The sequence below is a fragment of the Empidonax traillii genome, unplaced genomic scaffold (genome assembly GCF_003031625.1).
Source record: "Empidonax traillii isolate 1590-97213 ecotype Southwest subspecies unplaced genomic scaffold, ASM303162v1 scaffold24:size2376012, whole genome shotgun sequence".
NCBI lineage: Eukaryota > Metazoa > Chordata > Aves > Passeriformes > Tyrannidae > Empidonax > Empidonax traillii.
In genome coordinates this window covers 1,120,556-1,143,825 of record NW_020955217.1, presented here as the reverse complement: position 1 = coordinate 1,143,825, position 23,270 = coordinate 1,120,556, and the positions used below count along the sequence as shown (strand labels likewise).

General features: G+C 38.6%; 1 protein-coding gene across 4 annotated transcripts in view; it reads left to right on the top strand.

Moving 5' to 3' along the window:
- Positions 1 to 23,270, top strand: part of SYNJ2 (synaptojanin 2) — a 68,573-nt gene that overhangs the window by 9,868 nt on the left and 35,435 nt on the right. Inside the window, exons 2-6 of one of the 4 annotated variants that reach the window (XM_027904818.1) lie at positions 1,205 to 1,291; positions 9,922 to 10,192; positions 12,667 to 12,892; positions 21,168 to 21,251; positions 23,005 to 23,066. In XM_027904818.1, the coding sequence (XP_027760619.1) occupies positions 1,205 to 1,291; positions 9,922 to 10,192; positions 12,667 to 12,892; positions 21,168 to 21,251; positions 23,005 to 23,066 (730 nt within the window). Of the gene's footprint in view, positions 1 to 1,204; positions 1,292 to 9,921; positions 10,193 to 12,666; positions 12,893 to 20,144; positions 21,032 to 21,167; positions 21,252 to 23,004; positions 23,067 to 23,270 lie in introns of those variants that run through there. The other 3 variants (XM_027904826.1, XM_027904835.1, XM_027904841.1) reach the window with 3 other exon arrangements.

Here is a 23,270-nt window from a genome sequence, read left to right as displayed (position 1 = left end):
ACAAAATTAAGAAAAAATTAACCAATCTTCCTTATTTGTCATCAGTTCAAAAATTGAGACAAACGTTTTAATTTCCTTTGGGGGTTGCCTCTGCTAAGGAATTTTGTAAGAGGAATTGTCCTTTCTTTCACTTCAAAATGTCAGCAATATATGGGATATTTATTTGTTTTCCGTGCTTCTCACTGATCTCTTTGCCTCTTGAGACTTATAAAGAGAAGTCTCTTTCTTTTCTGTTCCAGCATGCATCGCAAGTGGTTCAGTTTATACTTTTTGTGCCCGGAGGTTTCAGGGTTTTTTGACTGCTGAAGTTTATTAGGAGCATAAGATTGCAAATAATTAGAAAATCTCTCAAATTACCATGTTGCTGTTTATCTGTAGTTCAAGAAGTAAAAGGACATTTAAGGGTTACAGGCTGTTTTCCTCATTTGGGAAGGTAACCTTGCTCCTCATTGGGAAATATATACAAAATGCAGACTTACTCATTTAGAAAGTATGCTGGTTTTACATTAAAGTAGCCAGTGACAAGTTTGATCTGTATTCTGGCTTAATATCTAAATGTTCAGTGTGTGCCTATTGAAGTCACTTGTTGCAGAAATACAAAAATATAACACCAACATCTCGCCCTTTATTGATTTAATTAGGTAGTTCTTACTTCACTAAAATATGTTTAATTCTTCTGGAAATCAAGATCTGATACTGTGTCTACATCAAATTATGTTATCTTGCATAAAAATTTTCAGTTCTGTCTGAAATTAGACTGAGAATCTGGAAGCATAAACCCTCTATTTTTGTACATCAAAAAAAGGTAGTATATTTTAGCTTATGGCCAGACAGATTGTTATATTTGTTCCTATTTTAGAACAGTGTAAAGTTTACATATGCCTATATTTTTCTTTATTTATTCTTGAACTAACGTGACTCCTGTACCATAGAATAAGAATCAAACATGTTCTTTGAAAATTCATGAGTGTTCTTCTTTCTTCTAGGCTGGTGTGTGGAGAGGCTGTGCATTTCTGTCCCTTTGCTTTTTAATCTCTGTCTTTTTAAAGCATTTTACCCCTAGCTTTGTACTGAGCAAAATCAACTGTGGGAAGCATTGGTGTAGGCAATAGCAATGTGAAAATTTCATAAAGATTGGATAATTAAATTTTCTGCCTTTCTTTTTGTTTCTCAGCTGTTTTGTTTCTCTTGTTTTGTTGCTCAGCTCCAGAAGAAAAGGATGCAATTAAAGGACAATATGAAAAACTCGTAGATGCTTATGGCTGCTTAGGAGAGCTTCAGATTAAATGTGGTAAGTGGCCATCTGTATGACTGAGATTATAAAATGCCCAGACTATGATAAATGACAAGTGGCTAAAGTTGTCCAAGTCCTGAAATTGTGAAAGCTAATTGTACCTTGTCATGTACAGTCTGGAAAAGATCTGTTTCTTTTTCTATTCTGTGCCTAAAGCATATCACTTAATGATAGTCTAAGAATTTGGGATTTTGTCTTTATTTGTTTTGTCTAACATTCTTAGCTGCCTGAAGATAATTGCCATTCTTTTTTCCCTACCACATTTTCCAAGGCAAGCTATGATTTCTTACTTTTTCTCTTCTTTAAGGATCAGGTTTAGACACTGATTATCGGGTCATCTGAGACTACACTACTACAGATTGCCAGTTCTTGCTTTAATGCCCAGTTGCCTTTAATTGGGTGATTCACATGAATAAAGATTTGCAGAAGCATGTTTTTAGCTTCAATTTAGTATAGTAAGGAATATTTTTTGTCATTGCTGTAAATCTCTGTACAGTTTGAGAATCTTGATTTAGGAAAGGACTTGCTATTACACTGCCCACAGGAATGTTAATGGAAGTAACATGTTTTAAGAACAGAAATACAGCGATAGATTTGAAGGTAATAGTACCTTACACAGTACTTTAAAATCACTGATGAGTTAGATACATAAGTAAAAAAAGCACTATATGCATTGTTCCCAAGGTCTTCTTTAATTTTCGTTTGGAGGAATGACAATATTTTTCCATATAACTTGATGCTTGGTCAAGGAATTTACCAAAGGCAGTGGTGGTGTGAGCACTGGTGTATTTAGGCCAATAATATGTGTGTCTTTTTATAGCCTACTTACTGTTCTGCAGCCTGAGAAGTATGACTTGAGACTGATCTGAAGAGGCAGCTGCAATCTGGAGGATTTCTGTGTCATAATTTATGTAGGCCCATCTAGTCTTTTAACGTGGATGTGTACTTTTTGTTTGTTTTGTTTCTGGTGGAGTTAATTCTCTGGAAATTTATATCAACTTCCTAATGGAATTATAAATAGAAGGCTTGTGTTTAGTTTTTCTTGGCACTTGGATCTGCTTTTCTTCATAGAACTATAATGAATCTTGTCGTAGTAATAAAGGAATGTAGCTATTGAATTCAAACACTTCAAGCTAGAGATAAGGATAGTTTCTTGTATGTGATGGGAACCAAGTATATCCAAGTATATTAAAAAGCGAATGATTTCAAATATCATGTGAAATATTCTCATTTTTTCTCATGTCCTTATTTCTTCTTGAACAACATCTGGTTAAATTCAGTGCCCTCAAAGTTTTTTTCTCTCTGAGCGTTGTCACTGCACCTCTATCTTGCTCTATATTACAAGTTCTGGTACAGGACTTCCTTTGGAAGATATTGTTAAAGTTTTATCAGTAATCTGATAAAAAAGTTAACTACTAGAGGCAAACTGCTAATTATAATCGTGTGGAAAGTCAGAAGGTCATGCTGCAATCATAATCAAAGGTAAGCAAACACTTTCTGCACCTGAACATGTTGAAAAGAGCAAAGGTGATTGTATGTCTGCTATCTCACCATTCAAGAGGTAGCCCAGGTTTTTGTCGCAGTCTCGTTTAGGTCTCCATCTTACACATAAATGAGTTCCATCTGTTTAGCTATTGCTTACATAAAAGAGTAACACTACAAAGGAATTGAATTGGGTTTGTGAGGGAAGGTTTTGATAGTGGGAGGGGCTACAAGGGGTGGCTTCTGTGAGGAGAAGCCAGAAGCTTCCCCCATGTTCCCTGGAGCCAATGCCAGCAGGCTCCAAGATGGATCCAATACCGGCGAAGGCCAAGCACATCAGTGACGGTGGTGGCTTCTCTGGGATAACTTGTTTAAGAAAACGGAGAAAACCACTACACAAGTGGAGCTGGAAAAGAGCAGAGTGAGAGTTATGTGAAAGAAACAACTCTGCTTACACCAAGCGCAGTGAGGAAGGAGGGGTTAGGAGGTGTGTCAGGTGCTGGAGCAGAGATTCCCCACCTTCGAGCATCCTCCTGCAGCCCATGGAGGTCCATGGTAGAGCAGACATCCACCTACAGCCTATGGAGGACCCCACATGGGAGCAGGAGGATGCTCGAAGGTGGCTATGACCCTGAGGAAAGTCCATGCTGGAGCAGGCACCTGGCAGGATCTGTGGTCCCATGGAGAGAGGAGCCCACACTGGAGCAGGTTTGCTGGCAGGACTTTTTGCCCTGCAGGGGTCTCAGGCTGGGAAGTCTGTTCCTGAAGGACTGCACCCTATGGAAGGGACCTACACTGGAGCAGTTACTGGTAAACTGCAGCCCATAGAAAGGACTCGTATTGGAGAAATTTCTGGAGGACTGTCTCCCATAGAGGGACTCTATGCTGGAGCATGGTAAGAGTGTGAGGAGTCCTCCCCCTGAGAAGAAAGAAGCAACAGAGAGAATGTGTGATGAACTGGTTGCAGCCCCTGTTCCCCATCCCCCTGTCTTGCTGTTTGGGAGGAGGGAGAGAAAATTGGGAGTACAGTTAAACCTGGGAGGAAGGGAGGGGTGGACGAAGGTGTTTTCAGGATTTGGTTTTGTTTCTCATTGTTCTACTCTGGTTTGATTAGTGATAAATTAAACTTATTTCCCCAAGTTGAGTCTGTTCTACCCATAACTGTTGAGTGAACTCTCCCTGTCCTTATCTTGACCCACGAACTTTTATTACTTTTTCTCTCCCCTGCCCAGCTGAGGAGGGGAGTGACATAGCAGCTTTGGTGGGCACCTGGTGTCCAGCCAGGGTCAACCCACCATGGAAATGCAATGTAACTTTTTTTCTTTGTATAATGTATTTTAGCAGCTGCAAACAAGGCATAATTGGCCAGCTCTTCACTGAGCATCAGTTCTCACACAGACTTTGTTCAGGAGTATCAGTATTTTTAATTACTGCTGGAAACTTGCAGACCATAAGCACTAAATTAACTGAAAATATTTGTGAAAATGCATTCCACTGGGATATTAAGAGTATCTTTGTAGAGCAGAAGGGGAGACTTTTTGCCAAGAAATGAAAGATGTGTCTGAAAACTTTAATTAATCTGTAAATATCTCTGCTTAGGAATCCAAATAAATCACATTGTATGCTTGCCAAAGCAGACCATGCTTTTCACAAGAAAGTAGATGAAATATGTGAAACTGACTCACAGAGTTAATGTTTCCCACCAGTAATAACATTCACTTCTATGTACTTATGTCTGTTAACATGACTCACTAAGTTGTTCTGCTTTCTTTTGTGAGATGGATGGCAGCAGAATGAATTGTACAGTGTTTCTGAGCTGTGTCTCAGCCAAGTTTTTGCTGCCAAAGAGGATCTAGCAGTGACAAATACATCTTAAGCAAAGTGTTAAAAGAGCTGGCCTTACAGTATTTGTTTTAGACTGTGTTGTCAGGAAGGGATGCATATATAAGGTGGTATTTTAACACCATCACCACATAGGTTATTTAGTTTAATACAGCTGCTGTATTCGGGGAGGCGTTCTGAATTCATTTGACTGTGTATATACTCTCTCTCTTGCGTAGATAGAAGGTGTAGCTGAAAGGAAGAAATTTCAAAGGCAGAAAGGACAACTAAGTACCTGTCTTCTATTGCTTTTTCACGTATCCTAAAAATGTAATTGTATTTAGAAGAGGGAGAAGGAGTATCTTTGAGATTAAAATAGTAGTTTGGAAAAATCTTGGCTTTTTTCATAATTCTGCAATAGATTTCCTCAGAAATTTTCAACTAGGTGGGTAAAGTCTACTGTTCTGCTGTGTTCTGTTGCTATTTTTGAAAACAGACAAGAGCCAAAAATACCTTGCAAATTGTTTTTTGGTGAACTGTAAAGTGAAGTGGAGGTATGTATGGAGTGGAGATGGAACAGGCTGAGGGAACATAAGGTAGTGGCATGACAGTGACGGAATAGAGAAAGAGCAAAAATTGGAGCAAATTCATTTTTAAAAGGAAAAGGCAGTCTTGAGTGAAATATTTACAGTTAAGAAGGACAAAATAAGAATTGAATATTGCTTCTTTTTTTACCACAGCTCATAATGGGCAACACTGAAGTCATCCCATAAGCTACAGGGTAAACAATTGCCTTGAGTCATGTGAAGAGGTTAAATACAGAAAGTGCAGCTTATTGTTGTATGGTGTGACGTTCCAGAACTGTGTTTCCTGTTCAACTTGGATAAAGGCAATTGGTTTCACAAGACCTTTTGAAAAAATGGATGGAAATTACTGTCTTGTTTCTGTGCCAAATATTCTTCATCCTCTGCCTCTTCTCTTGTGCAACCTAATAAAAGGGTATTCAGCATGTATTGCTGTGAGCAAAACATTTCTTAATTTCTTTGAAAGTGTTCTTTACAGGTGGTTATTGTGATTTTTAGCTATAATGGGGTAAAATAATGACCTTGGTCACAATGCATGAACATTTATACCCATTTATCTGAGGTGAAAGTCTGGCCCATAAGCTTTGAAAGAATTTTTGTCTTTAGTACTGTAGATGGGTCTTACTTTTTTGTAGATGTGTTGCTGTAGAAAGCATGACCAGTAAGGAACACTTCACTTCTTGCTCTAAAATTGTTTCAGAGATTTCTTTAAAACTTTCCAGATTGCATCACAAGGACATGAGGGATATTTCTACTGTTGTGATCTTCAGTTGCAATTCTTACATTCCTAAATCACTTTTAACGATGTGTACAATTTAGAAAGGATTGTACATAAAACTATATAAATTAAAGGAAAAAATTTCTTTTCCAAGGGGGGGGACAGCAAGTAGTCTGCAGCTGATGTGATGGTTGGTACAAAATAAAATGTGAGAGCCAGACCTGGAGCCTTGATCGCTTGACAGGAAAAAAAAATTCCATTGTTTTTGATTGTGTTTATTTGCCTTAGTGCTGGTCCCATTCATGATGCACATTGACCTCTCAGCTCAGTGTAACGTTTTCTGCTACTGTGTTGCACATTAAATCAAGAGGAAATTAGCATAGATTTTCCAACCAGTGGATTTCCATTAATTACTTTTTTTTAATAAGAACTGTTTCAAGAAATAAGATGTTTGCCCTGTCCCAAGCTCCAGATATGCAGGGAGCTCCTGAGAGCAGGGAACCTCTGTAGACTGGCTGCAGTGGTAGTACTGGGAGGGCCACCAACTTTAGGGAATTCATTTAGTGTTAATACTCCCTTTGATCTCAAGGATGCACTGCCAGCATTTAAAACTCAACTTTCAGTCTTATTTGAGCTTGCACTTAAGGGATGACTCCTCATTTCATAACTTTATCACTTTTCTTTCAATGTTGCTGTTCATCTTTTGAACAGAAGAAACATAAATATTTTGAATACTGTTTAGCTTCTTTTATAAATTGTAACCCCATAGTATGGTTCCTGATGATGCTGCCAGGTGGGTTGGACTGGACTAACTGATGTTTTTTTCCTTGTGATTGGTGTTAGTGTGGTACTTCAAATGCTACTTGTGTAAAACAATTTTACTGAAAACTTAAAAGGAGCAGTATTTTTAATTTCATTATAGAATTGGAAATGGTAGTGAGCTGCAGTTTTGAAAAGTTAAGACTACAGGGATTAAAGGAATAGTCTTGATTATTTTAAGAGGAAATACCTTCTGGGTTCAAGGAATATCTGGGTGTTTCAGTTTGATCTATTTCATTAAAGTCGTGATATTGTAACAGTTCATGCAGCAAAACCAATTTAAAAAATCTCTTTCTTGTACGGTGGCCTTGCAAATCCACTTACCGTAGGGAATTCCATGTTCTGTTCATAGCAGGATTGTTTGTTTGTTTGTTTGTTTGTTTGTAGAGTGGGTGGGTGTAGTAAACCAGGAGTGCAACTTCGTGCATTCTTTTCTGAGATTTACTTGGATAATAAAAATTAATATTCTAGGAACTAAAAGAAATTTTCAGTAAGTTCTTGTCAAATAAAAATGTTATTTTCCTTGCAATGACTGAACAGTTGCCAAATAACATAGTATTTTAATTTTTTAGGATAGAGAAAATTGATTTTAATTATGCTTTTTATAAAAATTACGTGTTCCAGTAGCAGAGTACATCCTGATTGAAGCAATTTAAGTAATTTCTACTCTTAAATTTAAGTGCATTTAGGTTGTGGTTGACACAGCTGTTTTCATGTGCATGTCTGTCTTCAACCAGAAAGATTATGGACTGTTGACACATAACAGAAAAGAAACCACAATGACTTTTAAGTTTAAATTGAGAAATAAATGGACTGACTTCTTTTTTCTTTTTTTTTTACCTTAGTAAGTTCAAAATAATCAGACTTTCAGGGACTGGCAAATAAGCAGAAATGTTTTTCCTGTGGCTGGAAATGTTATGTTTCTGCCTTATTACAGAATCAGAATGACAGAATATGCCAAGTCAGAAGGCATCAACAAGGATCAGCAAGTCCAACTCCTGGCCCTGCACAGGACCATCCCCAACAGTCACACCATGTGCCTGAGAGTATTGTCTAAACACTTCTTGAACTCTGTCAGGCTTGGTGCTGTGACCACTTCCCTGGGGAGCCTGTTCCAGTGCCCAACCACCCTCTGGGTGAGGAAATTTTTTCTAATATCCAACCTAAACCTCCACTGACACAACTTCAGGCTATTCCCTCAGGTCCTGTCACTGATCACCACAGATCAGTGCCTGTCCCTCCTCTTCCCTTTATGAGGAAGTTGTAGAATGCAATGAGGTCTCCCCTCAGTCTCCTCTTCTCCAGGCTGAACAGACCAAGTGACCTCAGCTACTCCTTATAGGGCTGCCCCTCAAGGCCCTTCACCATCTTTGTTGCCCTCCGTTGGACTCTATCTAGCAGCTTAATATCTTTCTTATGTTTTGGTGCCCAAAACAGGGTTGCTTTGTTTAGATTCAGTTATTTTCTACCTGTTACAAGCTTCTCAAAGGACAGAACCATAGATAACAAGCTCACTATTATTAAACTTTTGTTCTCTTTGGCTATTTTAATGTTGACTTCCTCATATGATCTCTTCTGAACTGTCTAGGAAAGTTTAAGTTCATTGAAGGCATAGAAAGTACTTGTACTCTTTGTCTCAACATCCCAGCCAGCCAGCTCTCCGAGTCTGTTTTTCTTGTCCCTGAGCCTAACTGATAGTAAGGCATATTAGTAGTGTTTCTTTACATTGCTCCCAAATTCTCATGATTGAGGTTTGCTTTGAGTTGATCGGTTTTGCATGGTTTCAGCTAAGTCATGGAAGCTATCTGCAATCCCGAGAGACAGCTAACTCCTCCTAACCCTTTCTGGAGGCTGCAAGACAGTATTCAGTCTGTCATGAACTACATGGTGATAGCTGATGTGTCTCCTATTCTTATTCCTTTTCAGTTATACACAGGCATGTGTGAAGGAGGAATAAACTGTCAGGTTTTATGTATTTCTAGCCCTCTGCTGCAGTGTCAAAAGCACAGAAGATGAACTTCTTGAAAGCACTCAAGAAGGAGAACACGGCACTTGTTACAGAAAGAAATGTGATGAACAGAGCTTTTTAGTAAATACCACCTACACTGGCCTTTACACAAAACTGGAGTCAGCAGAACAGAATGAATAAGATCTAATCTCCCACCTTGTCCTGCCATGCCAGTCCCACATGCCTACGCAAATATTCTGGCCCTGCTGAAAACCACCCCTAACTCAAGTTTCTGTAGCCAGCCTGTGATCTCAAAGCAAGGACTCCTCTGTTGGGTGTTTCAGAAAAGAAATAGTTGTGTGAGTGTTGTTCTGTGTTTTCAGATGATGGGTCACCCTGGAGGGTTGAAAAGTGATCCTAAAAAATGTGTTCCCTTTTGCTGTCTGCAGCCATACTGTCCCAGATTGTCACTGCTCCATTAGCTGATTAACTTGCTCTTGGCAGGTCAGATGTTGGTTCTGCTATGCTAAATTAATAAATCTTGGCTCATTTCCACGTTTTCTTACTAACTAGGGTGAACAGGATGACATTGTCTCCATTACGGCCAATTTAAGTGAATCAAACAATTTCTTCCTAGCAAAAGCAGTGTTCTCAGAACACTTGTTCTACTGTTTCTTAATTATAATTTCAGAGACAATGAGCAGAGGTTGCGTACAAGAGATCAGATTACAGTGGTGTTCTGAAGCTTCAAAATTTAGTTTTTTAGTTTTGGGGCCCTGAAGTTCAGCTGCTTCATGATTTCACATTTTGCTTCATGGCCATGGCAGCTGTAATTCTCTTTGTGATAATTGACATTGTCATCTAATCATGTACACTCTTTTGTGACATAAAAAGCAAAATCTGAAGAATTAATAATACTGAATTTTTAAAAATGACTGAACACATCCAGCTTCAGCTGAAGCCAGTAAAGGATCCGAATGCTTTTTATTCTCTAGGATAGTGAAATTTGATTTTTTTAGTAATGTCCCAATAGCAAGCACTTTGCTTTTCATATTGTGCAATTGCAGTCACTTACCTGCAGTCAAGAGGAATTCAGAAATGTAAAGAGCACAGCCTGCATGACTGTCACTTGTATTTGTTGAGAAGCAAAGACGCTGGCCTCTGCTGGAGCCTGTCAGCATTGCATCTGACAGCACAGATGTGAAACTGTGTCCACCTGTATGTAACCCTTTTGTAACTATCTGTCACCTTCTAGGGAACACTCGGCTGCACTTTCTGGTTCTGGTGACAGGCTGTACGTCGGTGGGAAAAATCCTGGACACTGAAGTTTATAAAATTACTGGAACAGATTTCTGTCCTCTCCAGGAAGAAACTAAGGAAGATGAGCGTGTTACTGCCTTGAAGAAAATACTGAACTCTGGGATGTTCTATTTCTCATGGCCTAATGCAGGCTCAAACTTTGACCTGACTCTGCGGGCTCAGAAGCAGGGTGATAACGACTATGAATCTGGTAACTCGTTCTTCTGGTTAGTACTGCATGTTACACCAGAGTCTTGTGAGCTCCCCACCTGAATCTTACTGGTCAGACACTCTCAGAGGGAAATCAACGTGTGCATCTCAGGTGCACCTTCTTTCATTTCACTGACGTGTCATTTTAGAGGGCATGTGGCCTTAGTGAATTCATGGCAAACCTGGGTCAAACAAGTAACTTCTATTTAATTAAAATACTCTGATAGTGAAAAGCAATTAAAAAATGACAATTTACCCGTCAAAGAAGGAAACACAAGATGTATTGCTCATATTACAGAAACGTGTCTCTGTATGCAATTAATAGTTTCCCCTGCGGTTCTTTCTAATAATTTACTTTAAAGTTATCTAATAGAAACTGCACTTGACCTTTTCATAAATCCCTTTCCATAAATCTGTGCGGAAGTATCTTCTGTTTCTGAAAAGCTTATGTGTTTAAAGTCTGTAGCTTAATGTTTCAGTAATGTGCCCTAGTTTTATGTTGAAAACATCAATATTAATATGTTTACAATTCAGTGCAAGTGTATGTTGCACGGAAGGAAAGTCCTGTGATACACTGTTCTGTGCTTTTTACTTTCTTGTGCTTATAAGGCAAAGAAAAAGTACTTCTTATTGTGGTAAGTACTGTTTGAGGGGAAAGGAAAAAACACTATGCTGTGCTTTGTCTTCCCTAGGTGGGTTTGCGATTGAGGTAATTTGGTTTGTTTGCTTTACAAGCTTTGGCAGAATGCTTCAATTTCTATATCTTTTTTTTTTTTCTTTGTTATCTTTTTTTTTTTTTCTGTTTCTTTTTAAACAAAAAGTCACACGGGAGGCATAGCTGTAATGGAAATAAGTGAGGGTTTGATGTAGGTGGAAAATAACTGGCAGGGTTAAATGTGGGTGGCTGCTAGAACACACGATAAGTCATGTGGCCCAAAGTAGGTGAATTTTAAATAAGTAAAAAAGTTCATAATGGATGATAAATTAACGTGAGAGAGCAGTTCATTTAGCCTAAATAATCTTTCTAGCTGTGATGGGATTTTTGCCTGGTAAGATACAGTGTTTTGAATTTAACTCCAAAGAGACATATCTAATATTTGCTTTCAACTATGATAATGTTGAAATATGCATCCGTCTTAAAAATCTCACCAAGCACGACAAGTCAGACACATGGCAGAAATGAGCTGTGTTCCACTGATGAGTCTCCTAAGCTGGAAGTATCCCTTAACAAAGAAATAACCTTTAAAGTAACTTTTTTCCCTGTGCTGTGTTTTGAAAGTTTTCCTCTTGGAAGATAAGTATATTTGAACTTGCCTTCTTTGCTGCTTCTGGCTAATCTAGAAGTAGCCCTTGAAGAGGTTCCATTCTCCTGCATGTTTTAGAACAGGGATGAATGGTGACAACATCACATTTAGGGCAAAAAGATTTCCAAAGAAAATTTATCTCGAGGTAATTAGGTGATACGGGAAATTTGAGACCAAACAATAGATTCTTGAGAAAAGTAAACAGTGAACTAAATAGTTACACAACAAAAAGTGTCAGAGGATTTAAGTTATAAGCAACACAAACTGCTTGGTAAATGAACTGCAACAAAAAAAAATACTAATGGAATTTACCTGAGTGAGGACTTCCATTGTAAATAGAACTAGGAGAAAGAGGTGAAAGAAAGAGCAGTAATTGTTTTAGAGCTGCTTTTTCAGTTACATATTTGGATTAAAAATGTAAGAATGACTTGCCCCTTGTTCAGACAAATAGTGTACTTTAGAAGAACAATTCTTCAGGAGTTTTACTAGGTGTCATAACTTGTACAGATCTGCTGTTGAGAAATGAATGATCATAAATGGGATTTTCTTGGCCCTCATGTGACTAAAAGCACATTTTGAAAAGTGAAATGAGGAAAAACATCATAATAGAAGAGACCAGTAGCTGTTAACCAGGCATGATAGGTTTCTTGAGTTGTTGATCTTAAAATAAATTGAAGCTTAGAACGGACCTTCCTCTTAATTTTAGTAGAACTTTTTGCAGTATCTCTATTGACTTCCAATTTCTGCTTGGAATTTTTTTTCTGAAAATCCTGGTGGATTTTGAACAGGCTCTTCATCGTATAGTGTGTGCTAAGGTCCAGGCAGTAATGTTCAAAAAATAATTAGCTTGACAACACTGTGATTTTTCAAAAAGGTTACTAGATAGGAATGCATTCCTGGAACTGAAAGAGGTTGCATTTGTGTCTGAATTTAAAATACAGGTACAAGATATAAAGGGAACACCTTGGTGATAGTTGTGGTGTTAAAGTTTGCCATGTTCAGTTCACTGTAGCAATTCACAAGGGGGTTTCTGCCTGATATTTCTTGGTTTTAGGTAAAGGAAAGGTACAACAAAAAAGGGGTCACAAAGCATTAATTGATTAAATTAGTGATTGTTGGGAGGTGAAACCCAAACTTATCTGTTTATTTTATTCAGTAACGTGTCTATATGTTGTTGAACCTTTTAGGAACCAGCTACTGCATGTGCCTTTCAAGCACTACCAGGTGAACTGCTCCGACTGGTTGCTGAAGGTGATGTGTGGTGTAGTGGACATTCGCACTGTTTATGCCTCCCACAAGAAGGCCAAAGCCTGCCTCATCTCTCGCATCAGCTGTGGGCGAGCTGGTGTCCGGTTCCACGTTCGAGGAGTCAATGATGATGGACATGTGTCTAACTTTGTTGAGACAGAGCAGGTAAGTGGATGTATCCAATGACTTTGAATAATTTAATCCACTCGTGTTTAATTGGGACACAATTTCCAACAAGAATTAAAGGAGTTCAGCAAGCGTTTTTTCCAAGAATATTTAAAATATCACTGCATGGCAGATCTATTTGTTCTTGCTCATGAAACATTTCTTTGTGATCTGCTCTTTTTCTGTGTTTCTAACTTTTCACACAGTTTTCACATACTTTTGATTTTTTTCCCTGAATGTGAAAGTCTGGCCATTTGATACTGTAGTGAAATATAGACGTGGGCTTTTAAACCATTCAGGAAGCTGTCCAACAGAGGTGCTGTGTTTGTTGGAAAATCATCTTTGGCTAGCAAAGTTCACTGTCAAATCATCTTGTGCTATTAAAGAAAATGTAGAAAAAATAGCATCATCTCAGAGTCAGGCAAATTCCAGTTCAACTCATTTTGGAAGAGACTGCTTTATATTCCCCTTTGATTTGTGGGGGATTCTCTCCAGTGAGAAGTGGTATGACAGTTTTATGCATATATGGTAAAAGCCTCATTTCCAGCTGATGCTGAGACAAAATATGTGTGTGAAATGCCTTCAGCAGGCTCCCTTGATTGGCACTGCCAAACAAAATAACAGAGTCAGTTGGTTTCATTACATATGGTTTAGCTTGCTACCTTGAAAGTCAGTAAAAAGCATTGGACCCTGAAGAATCTGAAGCCTTTGGTGCCAGCTGAAATGAGTGCTTACCTATTCAAGTACCATCAACTTTTTCTTTTTGAATAGAAGTAGTAGTTATAGCAGTCAGAAACATCATACCGAAATGGATGACTTTATAAACAGAATAGAAAATGGCTGGTAGTTTTCAAAAAAGGATAAGGATTTGCTCCTAAAATTTGGTGGTTTTCAACATCTTCTGGGCAGATCTACACAACTGCATATGTAGCATAGATTGTTTTATATGTGTATGTATGTGTCTATATATGTAGGTGCATGTCCAGTGGAAGTAGATTGTTTATGTGATGCTCATAAGGGGAGGATGACACACAGTGAGTATAGCATGGAGATACTTAATCTGTGTCATTGCTTGTTCCAGAAGAGTTAAAGCTGTGTCATTGTAGGACTGTGCCTCGTGGCTGAGGAGGCCATCCCCTCTCAGAAGTGCCCATACTTCATCGCTACTAGTATTTCTTCATGGCAGTGCATGAATGTAGCAGCTCACACCTGGTGTGGTCCTTTTTGTTATCCCACTGCATGAGGCAGGCAGCAACGTTTGGGTACTTTCCAAATTTCCTCTAAGATGTTTCCTTCATGTTGCATCTTTAACCTCTTCACCTGGTTCTGCCTAAGGGCACTACCTTAGATTTGACAGTGCTTCGTTCCTCAGGAGAATGCCTGAAGGAGTTGGAGACTGGTATTCGCCAGCCTGCTGGGAGGTTTGATTCCCGAGATGTGCCCCAAGCATGCACAGTGCTATATGTGTGACTTCTGCCCAGTGGTCAGAGTTCTTGTGGGGATGCGGATGACGTTTTACTCGTGTCCCTTCTTTTCCTGCTTTGCCTGCATTTTCAGTAAGGCTGACAGCTTTCCACTTAGTGTTCCAGCTTCCAGTTCTGCTTGTTGGATGCCAAACTCTTCCTCTGCAGTGCTTGGTTCTCTAGTGCCAGCCTCTGAATTCTCTGGTAATAATTCTCTTTTGTACCTCTGCTCCAAACCAACTACAGGTCAAGTCCTGCATCATCTACGTCTTTCTAGAAAGTCTGTAAGTGCATTGGGGAATGCAGATGGAACTGCTTACTGAAAAGAGAAATTTTCCCCTGAAACTTGGGAACAGAAGAAGGGAGATATGCCATTTTAAGTAATAACTTGGTACATTCTGCTATTTTAGTTGAGTATTTTCTCACAAGCATTATTGCAGAGCACATTACTCAGGATTTGAAAAATGTTCTCTTGCTGAAATGCGGAGGAAAGAAAATGTTAGAAAGGGTTGTCAGCTTTATTTCAGATCAGTCTCACATTAGTAGCACTGCACTTAACAGTTGTCTAATTATGGGAAATACTTCTGCTATCCTGCTCACTATTTGGGTCAGAAGTAACTCATTTATTTAATTATATTCCTGGGGTACATCATGTTGCAGATGATTAGCATGAAAAATAAGATGGCGTTTGCATTCTAGCAGAGAACCTGAGGCTTGGCTCCTCATCAGTACTTGATTGCTAATGTTTCCCTTAGCTGAGGCTGGGTCGGGCTCTTCATGGGAACTGCTGTGCTTTGTTCCTGTTCAGCCAGACGCTGAAGTGGCAGGACAGAAGGCTTTTGGGTGTTTTTTTCAATTGGATTAGCAAAAGTGAAAGAGTGATATATGATTTCAGAAAGAAAGGCTCGAGTAGGTTCTAAATTATAGCAAGGGTTTGCAGTTTTAAAGGATTGTGTGTTTTTCTTTGGGTTTTGTTTTAAAAGAGGAAAAGAAGGTTGTTGTTCCTAATTGTACCAAACGCTAGTTTTACCAAGCTGCATGTCCTAAGAAAGCAAAGTTGGGCTAACCACTGGGATGCCTGAGATCCAGTTCAGGCTGGCATCCCCTTGACATTAGGGAAGAAGAGTCCTAGAATAAACTCTCTCCTACTTTCATAGTAGACTACTGACTAATCTGCTATGAGGTAATATCTTGGCTGAATAACATTTTATTTCCATTTGCTGCAGCCCGTACAGTATAATGGCATGCTGGCTATGTGCTTTCATGGATAAATAGCACCCTAGGATTCTGAAAACCCAGGACTTTTTCACCCCTTTGTAGGAATTGCTTCTAACATTTTTCTGTTTTTAGAAGACGGAGGAACAATTAATCTTATCTCCAGGCAGCTCTTTTATGCATAGATGTTATGCTTTGGTCTCCCACTGAGTTAGCCTTGTGGCATTTTAGCTCTGCAATGAGTCATTTTTTTGTGGGCTCACTTAACTGCTGTGACTCACAGTGTTTGAGAAGAAGAGGGGAAAAGTTAAATATCTTACTTCACTTTTGCTTAAAAAAAACCAAAACAACAAAACCACCTAGTAGTAGATCTTTCAGATATTTGATCATTTGGCTTGTGTCTTTACAAAGAAAGAAGAAAACAAAAATTAGAGGAAATGCTTAAGGAAAAGCAAAATTAAGGGAAGAGAAAAGAGGGAAACCCCTCTAATATCTACTTCCAGATTTGCTGGCAGTATTTTGTAATGGCATGGTAGCCCTTTCTATTGCAGTGTTGCCGTTAATCCTCAAGTGGTTTTAAATTCAGTCGTTGTTTCTCAGTTAGCTTAAATGTTTCCCTTCCCCTAATAATCCTTTGAAGTTGAGACTGTGTTGCATTCTTTTAATTCTTTTCTGCTGATAGCTTTGAGAAACTAGCATGCATTCTTCATTTTGTTTGTGTGCCTGTTACTGTTTGCTTTCCAGCTCCTCCCACAGTTATTCTCCAGTCATGCTACACTTAAGAGTGTCTCTTAGTGTGTGACTTAGAGGGAACAATTCTAATTAGCCAAAGATAAATGAATGGTTTCAGTTGTTTTCCCCTTCATGGAACTATTCAGTAAAGAAAATGGAAACCTTGACAAAGCATTGAAAGGAAATACCATGAATTTGGATTAACCTTTCCTTTCTTCCAGTTTAAGAAAAAATGTCAGGTATGAATTAAAGAAAATGATCCCCATTTCACAATAACTCCTAGATCGTTTTGGAGAGCTCTCCAGGAGAGGAATGGATGCAATCATGTGGTTAATTTATTTTCTGGATCAAGCTAGTTTGACCTCAGGCAAGGCTAAAAAGGATTATTTTGGCAAGTATATCCTTGGATCCTGTGGTCTGAGCTAAAGGGACATACAGAGTGGTATGTTTAGGCCATCTGTTGTCCATGCTCTTTGTGGATTGTGTGGCAGAGCTGGGGATCCCAGAATAAGCCATCCAAGTATCCATTTCATCATGGACTGTGTCTCTGTGTGCCCCCTGAATCTGTAATGAATTTTAATGAATTTTAAGTTTTGACAAAATGATTATTTCTTCCTAACAAAGCTGACTGATGGAGATTAGTGAATAAATTATTCCAAACAGTGAATGGGCATGGCGTGCTGGGATTAGAACCAATTGGTTGACATAGATGCTTGCTTCTTGCCCAGAAGCTTACTAGCACTACCTGTGTGTGAAGCTTGTGTTACCAGGAAGGATCCTTGGATCACAGGCTCAAGGTCTGGCCCTGTGCAACAGGAGAGAAAGACTGAAAAATGTCCTATTGAACTGTTAGCACTATCACCCTTGATCCTAGAGCTGGAGAAGGAGACCAGAAAGACAACAGGAATTGAAAGAAAAACATGGCAAGTTCTAATACCAGGAGTCAGAGGACAAGTAATCTATTATTAAGGCAAGAGGTCTTCCACATGGTTTGAGTATCCAGTTGCTACTATGATGTCTGATGGGAAGGTTCAGGAGGTCTGTTTGAAAATTCATGCATCTGACTGGGTTGGATTGTACTATGGGCCAGACCCTTTGAGACTAATGAATTAGTCCTCAAGTGTTTCAAGGTTTTGATAGGAATGAAAATTCTCCCTGGGGCATGTAGGCAACAATTTGATGTCATTTTGGATATAAGACTCCACAATAGTTTTTTGAAGCTAAAACCGGAGTTTTAACAGTATACATCAATCCTAATGACAAAGCATTGTCCAAAAAGTAACTGGTTGTTGTTGAACTTTTAGAGGAAAACCAGAGTGATCTTCTTGGATGTATCTCATGTCAAAGAGCTAAGGAAAACAGAGGACAGGAAAATTCTGAATATAAAGTGCTGGGGTTTTTTTTAAGTTTCTTTTCCTAAAGAACTGTTCATCTTCTGTTTAGTACCTTAGAATAAGGGAAGTGTATCTGCTACAGGACAGGGTAATAAAGTCAAAAATAGAACAACAAAAAAGTGGGACAGATATGTGCTGTAGAAAACATGATATTGTGCACAAAATATGATCATGGCTGTGAAGAATATGAGAAAAGAAATTCTGCACTTGTCCATGCATAAGGGACGAAGTGGAATCTTTTATTTATGAGTAAATTTTTAACCTGAATATATTATCAGTGCTTATTTAAGATTTTAACAAATAGGGTTTCTTGCAGTGTATATGGATGTTATTTCTGTCCATTCCTGATCTGAAAAGTCCTCTTAGTCTCAGTCTTTAAACCTACTTGCTTAACAAGTCTGCTGGTAGGAAGTCTGTTGCCACTAATATTGTAAGGTCAAGGGACATGCTAAAAGGCAATGTCAGGATCAGGAGTCATGTTCCCTTGGAGTGGTGAATGAAGGGCAGTGAGTGTTGCTGAAATTTAGGGAAAATTTGCACAGTTGTAATGCTTAATGAAATGGTTACAGCCTGTTTAGGAAGGAATGACTGGCAGAAAAGTAATTTTAATAAGTCTCCAATTCATTAAAAAAATACTAGGTCTTTTTCCAAGTCATTGGCAGCTTGGAAGAAAATAATGTTGGATTCATCTGGGTCATGAGAGTGAGGTGAAGAATTGCAAAAGACCAGAGAACAGAATGATGAGCCCTGTAAATGAACAGAAAAAAAAAAAAAGTTGCTAATGTGGAGTACATTCTTATAAATGACTGTGTTGTAGAGGCTCTGCTCCCAGTTCAAAAATCTCATCTGATTTCTAAAAGCTACATGCCAATATGCATAAAAATGTCAGTTTCTTTAAAATGTTCTGTCATCATAGAGAGGTCCATGTTGTATTAGACCTCAGCTTGACAGAGGATCCCCCAACCCTTTGCCTGAAGGTTTAGGCATCCTGTTCAGCTCACAGGAATGATCCCCAAGTAGTTTGAATATTTTGGTGTTTGTTCATTTCTCTGAATGGACAGCTCGATAGAGAAGAAAACAGAAGAGGTAGTGGGTCAAAAGCAGTGAACAGAAAATGTGAGTGATAGTAGCAACAAATATGTTAACTCAAGTGGAAGTAGAGCATCTGTTAATGCAGAAAAGCAGAAATGTTTGGTCAGTATTTTTCTTCAGTATTTGGCATGAAGAAGGTTACATATTCATAGTCTGTAACTGATGAAATACTTTCCATTTAAACTGTAGCTCAGGAAGATGTCAAACTGCAGATATTAAATTGGAATTATTATTTGTTAATCCGTGGGTTTAGAGAATTTGCAGCTGGATGTCTAGAAGACCTGGCTGAAGAGATACTTGAGCTGTCAGTTTTGCAGTTAGGTATGAAAACAAGGACATTCCAGAAGATTGTAAAGAAAACTGATCCTATGTAGCAAGCTGTTTGAGTGGACAAATTGTACTTTGTCTGTATTTGTCATCATTAAATGATTCCTTTCAATTCATTCACTGCTAAGGTGATGATTGCTGTCAAATTTTTAAGTGAGCTAGTCCTAAATCTTTTTTGCATAGATTCAGGACCTGATCTTCATTTAATATTAGTCAGGATAATGCTGGGACTGTCAGTAGTGCTATTAATTTGCTTTACCTTGGAATGAGCTCTTCTAAGCCCATTACTATGATTGAAAAGATGATTCAATGTGTAGAAGTCGTTGGCCCATTTTGGCGCGATCTGTCTCGGAGAATGTGATAAAGAGGAAGAAGGTGGGCCTGCTTATTCCTCTTGTAGTCCAGCTGCAGGAGGCATAAACTCTTCTGAGCACAAAAATGCAAAGAAAAGGTGCACCAATGTGTTGCTGTCGTAATTAGCTCCTGCATTCAGGTACCAGCAATGTTCAGAAAAACTTTACTGGGAGAGCACGTTAGAGCCATATTACTCAAACTGTGAGACAGGCCTTGCAAGAAAGCTTCTCTGAGCAATCTCCTCTCTTGCAGGAGATTGTGCTGGGATGCAATGCAATAGAGAGATAAACTTCTCTTAGTTCGGTGGTGAGTGGTTAAAAAAATCAAAACTTAATCAAAATCAAATCTGGGTTGGCTATCATTCCAACACTGACATTGTGTCCATAACAAAACCTCTGAAATCTTTCATCTTAGTGAAATGGAGATGGGTTTAAGTGCTCTGCAAAAAATATGATAAATATTATTTAAATATTCTGTCAGCAGTTTTCTCTGTATACTTTCCTCTCTAGTGCAGCTATACTTCTTTTCACACATGTAACTCTAAAAATTGTACATTGATAGTGCTTATAAAGATGAGAGGTCAAGGTCAGGCACATCTAGTGGCAAATTCCAAAAGGACAAACCACATTAAAGCTGTAGAGGAGCACATTTTCATGTTCTATTCTATTTTCAGAGCTACTAGCCAGCTGGCAGCAGTTGTGCTAAATGATATGATGTGGTTAGAGAGCAGCTACCTGGATAACCTGGATACCATTCCTCTGAAGGGCTGCAGAACACTCATTGTCATGCATGGGATAACGGAGATGTGTATCATGTATCCCCCGTGGAAAACAGCCAGGATTCCACTGCTAAGTATAGTCTAGGGGAGGGAGCTGGTTTTGCACAGTTGCTCTGTGGTCATATTGACTCTGCAGATAGTACCTTTTGTGCTAGGTTAACATATAATGTGACGCTTTGACTAGGGGCTGCTGGAGGGGGAAGACAAAAGGGGAAATCAGTTTGTATAGATTTGACTCAAAATCATCTTGTTAACAGTGATCATAAGAACACATATAAAGGAAGAGTTGGAGGTCTGGTTCGGAAGGAAATGGGGGTTTTGGAGCCTATTGCTGTAAGCTTCCTGGAAAAGAAGTAGATCTCATGCTGTTCACTGCATCTCAGAGTGGGAGTGGCAAAGCTGCTGGTTTCAGAGTTTTATTTGGACTCCCTGACAAGGCACAACATGTAGTGAAATAAGAAATAGTAAATACAGCAGGAGATAAGCTTATCCCACACCTGACGTTACCCGTCATCGGTCACAAGGAGCAATGACATTTTGCACAGTTAAGTTTTGTGAGAGAGACAGCGGGAGAGTATATAGCTGGTCTTTCTGAGTGTCTCCACCAGTAGATCAAATCCATCTTCATTGTGGATGTAAAGTTCCTTCCTTCTTGCCAGTGGTGGTGTTTTAAGTTTTCTTTTGTTTCTGGTGAGTAGTGAGTTGTGTCTGCTGTGATGACATGAAAGCGAATACGCTGTGCTTTGTTCCAGTGCCTGTGACACTATGGAAAAGGGGCTGAGCAGTAAGTGGATACAGTGAGATACATGGTTTACTTTTTTTACCCTTTGAGTTCAGCGTCTCTAACTGTTACCTGATGAAGGGGTCACAGACTGATAGATCTAACTGCAGAACTCCTTTCCTTTATTTTATTTTTGCAGACAATTTACTTGGATGATGACGTCTCTTCTTTTGTGCAGATCAGAGGTTCTGTTCCCCTGTTTTGGGAGCAAACAAGGCTTCAGGTAAACAAATAATCAAAAAACCTACTTTGCTTGTCTCTCGCTTGCTACTTATAATTTAGAATTAACATAAAATTTAATTTATTTATATTTCTTTAAAGGAGCTGCAAAGCTTATTCTGTGAAAATGCTGAGCTTTTTCATTTTATGAAACTTTGTGTGTTTAGATTAACAGAACTACACCAGACAAATGGCTATGGGTAACTGAAATTTAACATTCTTGAGTGTTTGAGTGCCTCTACAGGGAACTGTTTCTAAGGGACTGTGTCCTAATGTTATAAACTGAAGCTTACAGCAATATCTTTTTAACATTTTCAGTTTTATTTGTAATAACCTATTCTTCTGAAATGCCTGGTTGGCTTGATGATACTGAGCCCCACAATAAGACTGAAGTATCTACAGATCCCAGGAGCTCTGTAGAAGCATGCTACCTTCAAACAAAGTAAAATGTCTGGATGGTGTGTTGATTTCAGTCAAAAGGGTGATAATGATCTAACCTGATCTTCTGCAAGACAGAGATGTAGGATTTCATCGGGAGATTATTGCGTCAGACTTAATGGTCTGTGATTTGCAGTTTATACACGGTTATAAACCCAAATAAGAATCATCCTCCCACTCTTTGCATTCTCTTAACAGAGGGATAAGCAACTGAAATGAGTATGCACATATATGTTAGTATAGAAAATGCATCATGTAGCTTGGGGTTTTTTTTAGATGCTTTAAAGGTTATTTGATACTTTTTAAAAAATCATTAAATCTAACACTGTACTGTTCAGAGCTACGGGATTTAGCACAAAAGGAAATGACTAAAGGATCTTTGTTGTTGTGTGTTAGCACCATCCACTGCAATACTTATTTCTTTTTATAAAGCAAGTCTGTCTGTATTATTGTGCACATCCTGCCCGTGAAGTAGCTGTATACAGCACTGTTTTTCTGTATGTTATGAAACTATTGAGCTTTTCCTCAAGTATTTTTGGCTAGTGGATAACATCTCTAGTTAAACAGAATTTTCAATTTTTTAGTAGGTCTGGGTTTTTTACCTATTCTGGATTAGATTATATATTCTTACTCCTTGGATGTGAAGGTACTGGCACTGGTCTTAGAAAAAATTGCAGAAACCCACCTCATGAAAAACAAAGAAAGATGATGAAGTACCGGAAACAGTGCATGATCCTGTAAATACTTAGTAGTGTAGTTTCTGGAGAGGAAAGAAGCCTCTGCATACTGTAATAACAGTAGCTATCATTCAAAAGGAGCTTGAGGCTACTGTTGTTGACACCCATATTAAATTCCTATGAGTTTGATGGCACAGGATTTCATCCTTCATATATTTGAATGACTGTTCTGATACTTTTGAAAGAACTCAGGACATACAACCCATACAACTGGTGTAATTTCAGCCTTTTCTGCCAAGGCAAGGGCAATAGGAATGCTGGGCACACAGTACGCTCATGTGAGGCAGCGTGTGCTGTTTGCGAGAGGAAACTGGCAGAGAAATGTGGTTTGTTTGGCCATTAAAAGATGTGTAGCTATCCCTTTGCTTAATGATAATTGTGTTTTCACTTGTAATTGTAAGTGTTGTCTAATAAAAGCTGGGGCTTTTGTACTAAGGATATTATGTGTGGGAGTGGTTGGAGCTAGAGCTATCTGGTGCTGTTAAAAAAGATGTTATTCTCTGAAGGAAAAAGGGAGACATCTAGTGATTTAGGACTCTAGGAGTTTAAGAAGTTTTTTGTTTTTCTTCTATTTTATTTTAGGTTGGTTCCCGTCATCTAAGGCTTAACAGAGGTCTGGAAGCTAATGCACCTGCCTTTGACAAGTAGGTTTCGTTCCACCTAGGTAGTAACACAGCAGCCTGGCATTTAACCGAGATTCCTCAACTTTGTCTTCCTAGAAAATCCTGAGATAATCAGATGATGTGGCCAATCCCCCTGGTGTTGCAGATTATGAAATTGGTTTATTTAATTTAGTCACTTTTTTTTTTTTTTTTTTTTTTTTTTTTTTTTTTTTTTTTTTTTTTTTT